General features: G+C 41.6%; 1 protein-coding gene across 1 annotated transcript in view; it reads left to right on the forward strand.

Moving 5' to 3' along the window:
* Positions 1–4,784, forward strand: part of LOC110445940 (fibropellin-1-like) — a 7,991-nt gene extending 3,207 nt beyond the window's left edge. The window contains exons 2-3 of the mRNA XM_021490831.1: positions 3,703–4,290; positions 4,429–4,784. Coding sequence (XP_021346506.1) covers positions 3,703–4,290; positions 4,429–4,784 — 944 coding nt within the window. The remainder of the gene's footprint in view (positions 1–3,702; positions 4,291–4,428) is intronic.
* Positions 4,785–5,096: the final 312 nt, after the last annotated feature.

Below are 5,096 nucleotides of genomic sequence, written 5' to 3' on the forward strand. Positions count from 1 at the left end.
TTCAGAAGATCGCCATCTTTATTTATACAGTCGCAGCAATTTATTTGAATTTTCAACATCTTGTGCTTGCCCTCCCATCCCGCCCTGTTTTTTGTTTGTATTTACTTGTTTAAATTTATCAAATGATATATGAATGTACATTCTCAAAGATCAGTGACTAGAGTCTTTGTCAGACACTGCATATATTTATACTATTGTCATTGCATATATGTATACTATTGTCATTGCATATATGTATACTATTGGCGGATGGTTTTTTCTTCCGCTCACCTTTGCTTATATTTTATAGACATTTTAATTTGTTTGAAGAAATAATTGGATTTTTTCGAAATCATGTGTTACTAAGATCAAGAATTAGTAAAAGAAGTTTTTATCCAAATTTTTCAGAATATGAATAAAAAATTGCGGCCACTTCCTAAAAAGTGAGCCAATTTTTCGCCAATCACAATTTTTTTGTGTTATTTTGTTGGAGAAATGATGAGACATTAAGCAAACAGAGCTTCACAGCATGGAGATAGTTTTCATCACTTGACAGATACATGTATAATTATATAGAAGGTATTGGGAGGTCAAGAGACAGACAGCATATGAACTTTTAAGATCGTCAGCACAATATTTAGGTTTTGCAGTAAAAGCAAAAACACAGATTTATTCTGACAATATACACGAAATATGTACAAGATTAACAATCCTTTGATAGTCAGCTCGTGGTATACTATAATGTGGTCAAGGTTCCTCCGTCCTCGGTCTTGATCGCGATCGTGAAATTGCTTTATTATATATATAATTAGGTATTTATATGTAATCTGCCAATTGAAGATCTAAGCGATGTAAAACCCAACCGCGAGAGCTTAGCATATGAGAACATTGACCACTGTGAGTGTAGTATGTAAGAACTTGTGTGTAGACATAGCATCTAAGAACCATGATTACTGAACTGGACCACAGGTTATTTGTGGTCACATGAGTGTGATTTTTCATTAATGTGGTGAGTGATAAGAAAATAAATGGTTTTAAATCACAATCAGATGTCTAATTTCAAACGTTTATATATATAGTGGCCTTAAAAACATGAGGCACCAAATCTGTAATTCGAAGGAGTAATAAAAAAAATACCCTGACCGCGCTGTCGCTCGAACTAGCGACCTCGCCCTCTCCGAGCGGACATCGTAACACTAGACTTAATGGAAACTCCCCCTATCCTTAGCTGGTAAGGAGGACTATACTCTCCTCTTTTACTTGGACACAGCATCTAACAACCTTGACTAGGCTACTGTAGGACACAGCATTTAACAACCTTGACTAGTCTACTGTAGGACACGGCATCTAACAACCTCGGCTAGGCTACTGTAGGACACGGCATTTAACAAGGGCATCTAACAACCTTGACTAGGCTACTGTAGGACAGGGCATCTAACAACCTTGACTAGGCTACTGTAGGACCCAGCATCTAACAACCTTGACTAGGCTACTGTAGAACACGGCATCTAAGAAAATTGATTAGGCTACTTTAGGACACGGTATTTAACAACCTTCGCTAGTCTACTGTAGGACACAGCATCTAACAACCTTGAGTAGGCTACTGTAGGACACAGCATCTAACAACCGTGACTAGGCTACTGTAGGACACAGCATCTAACATCCTTGACTAGGCTACTGTAGGACACAGCATCAAACAACCTTGACTAGGCTACTGTTGGACACAGCATCTAACAACCTTGACTAGGCTACCGTAGGACACAGCATCTAACAACCTTGACTAGGCTACCGTAGGACACAGCATCTAACAACCTTGACTAGGCTACCGTAGGACACAGCATCTAACAACCTTGACTAGGCCTTAGCTGGTAAGGAGGACTATACTCTCCTCTTTTACTTGGACACAGAATCAAACAACCTTGACTAGGCTACTGTAGGACACAGAATCTAACAACCTTGACTAGGCTACTGTAGGACCCAGCATCTAACAACCTTGACTAGGCTACTGTAGAACACGGCATCTAAGAAAATTGATTAGGCTACTGTAGGACACGGTATTTAACAACCTTCGCTAGTCTACTGTAGGACACAGCATCTAACAACCTTGACTAGGCCTTAGCTGGTAAGGAGGACTATACTCTCCTCTTTTACTTGGACACAGCATCTAACAACCCTGACTAGGCTACTGTAGGACACAGCATCTAACAAACTTGACTAGGCTACTGTAGGACACGGCATTTAACAAGGGCATCTAACAACCTTGACTAGGCTACTGTAGGACCCAGCATCTAACAACCTTGACTAGGCTACTGTAGAACACGGCATCTAAGAAAATTGATTAGGCTACTGTAGGACACGGCATTTAACAACCTTGACTAGGCTACTGTAGGACAGGGCATCTAACAACCTTGACTAGGCTACTGTAGAACACGGCATCTAAGAAAATTGATTAGGCTACTTTAGGACACGGTATTTAACAACCTTCGCTAGTCTACTGTAGGACACGGCATCTAACAAACTTGACTAGGCTACTGTAGGACACGGCATTTAACAACCTTCGCTAGTCTACTGTAGGACACAGCATCTAACAACCTTGACTATGCTACTGTAGGACACGGCATCTAAGAAAATTGGTTAGGCTACTGTAGGACACGGTATTTAACAACCTTCGCTAGTCTACTGTAGGACACAGCATCTAACAACCTTGAGTAGGCTACTGTAGGACACAGCATCTAACAACATTGACTAGGCTACTGTAGGACACAGCATCTAACATCCTTGACTAGGCTACTGTAGGACAGGGCATCTAACAACCTTGACTAGGCTACTGTAGAACACGGCATCTAAGAAAATTGATTAGGCTACTTTAGGACACGGTATTTAACAACCTTCGCTAGTCTACTGTAGGACACGGCATCTAACAAACTTGACTAGGCTACTGTAGGACACGGCATTTAACAAGGGCATCTAACAACCTTGACTAGGCTACTGTAGGACCCAGCATCTAACAACCTTGACTAGGCTACTGTAGGACAAAGCATCTAACAACCTTGACTAGGCTACTGTAGAACACGGCATCTAAGAAAATTGATTAGGCTACTTTAGGACACGGTATTTAACAACCTTCGCTAGTCTACTGTAGGACACAGCATCTAACAACCTTGACTAGGCTACCGTAGGACACAGCATCTAACAACCTTGACTAGGCTACCGTAGGACACAGCATCTAACAACCTTGACTAGGCTACCGTAGGACACAGCATCTAACAACCTTGACTAGGCCTTAGCTGGTAAGGAGGACTATACTCTCCTCTTTTACTTGGACACAGCATCTAACAACCTTGACTAGGCTACTGTAGGACACGGCATCTAAGAAAATTGATTAGGCTACTGTAGGACACGGTATTTAACAACCTTCGCTAGTCTACTGTAGGACACGGCATCTAACAACCTTGACTAGGCTACTGTAGGACACGGCATTTAACAACCTTCACTAGGCTACTGTAGGACACGGCATTTAACAACTTTGACTAGGCTACTGTAGGACACGGCATCTAACAACCTTGACTAGGCTACTGTAGGACACGGCATTTAACAACCTTCACTAGACTACTGTAGGACACAGCATCTTAGAACCATGACTACTATGTAGACACAGCATCTAAGAACCTTGACTACAGTGTAGACACAGTATCTTTGAACCATGAGTTTTGACAACTGTAGACACAGCATCTAAAAATCTTAACGACTGTGTAGACACAGCATCTAATAACCTTGACTACTGTGTAGACACAGAATCTATTAACCTTGACTACTGTATAGACACAGCATCTAAGAACATTGACTTCTGTGTAGACACAGCATCTATTACCCTTGACTACTGTGTAGACACAGCATCTCAGACCCTTGACTTTTATGTAGACACAGCATCTAAGAACCTTGACTACTGTATAGACACAGTATCTAAGAACCTTGACTACTGTGTTGACACAGCATCTAAGAACCTTGACGACTGTGTAGACACAGCATCTAATAACCTTGACTACTGTGTAGACACAGCATCTAAGAACATTGACTACTGTGTAGACACAGCATCTATTAACATTGACTTCTGTGTAGACACAGCATCTATGAACCGTGGCTACTGTGTTGACACCGCAACTCACGACCTCTACTACTGTCTGGACACAGCATCTAAGACCCTTGACTACTGTGTAGACACAGCATCTAAGAACCTTGATTACTGTGTAGACACATCATCTAAGAACCTTGACCACTCTGTAGACACAGCAACTAAGAACATTGACTACTGTGTAAACACATCATCTAAGAACCTTGACTAATGTGGGGACACAGCATCTAAGGACCTTGACAACTGTGTGGACACAGCATCTTAGAACCTTGACTACTCTGGGGACTGAGGATCTTAGAACCTTGAATACTTTGTAGACACAGCATCTAATAACCTTGACTACTGTGTAGACACAGCATCTAAGAACCTTGACTACTGTATAGATACAGTATCTAACAACCTTGACTACTGTGTAGACACAGCATCTATCAACCTTGACTACTGTGTAGACACAGCATCTATTAACCTTGACTACTGTATAGACACAGCATCTAAGAACATTGACAACTGTGTAGACACAGCATATATTAACATTGACTTCTGTGTAGACACAGCATCTATGAACCGTGGCTACTGTGTAGACACCGCAACTCACAACCTCTACTACTGTCTGGACACAGCATCTAAGAACCTTGACTACTGTGTAAACACATCATCTAAGATCCTTGACTAACGTGGGGACACAGCATCTAAGGACCTTGACAACTGTGTGGACACAGCATCTTAGAACCTTGACTACTCTGGGGACTGAGGATCTTAGAACCTTGACTACTGTGTAGACACAGCATCTAAGAACCTTGATTACTGTGTAGACACAGCATCTAAGAACCTTGACCACTCTGTAGACACAGCAACTAAGAACATTGACTACTGTGTAAACACATCATCTAAGATCCTTGACTAATGTGGGGACACAGCATCTAAGGACCTTGACAACTGTGTGGACACAGCATCTTAGAACCTTGACTACTCTGGGGACTGAGGA

The sequence above is a fragment of the Mizuhopecten yessoensis genome, unplaced genomic scaffold (assembly GCF_002113885.1).
Source record: "Mizuhopecten yessoensis strain PY_sf001 unplaced genomic scaffold, ASM211388v2 scaffold2423, whole genome shotgun sequence".
Taxonomy (NCBI): domain Eukaryota; kingdom Metazoa; phylum Mollusca; class Bivalvia; order Pectinida; family Pectinidae; genus Mizuhopecten; species Mizuhopecten yessoensis.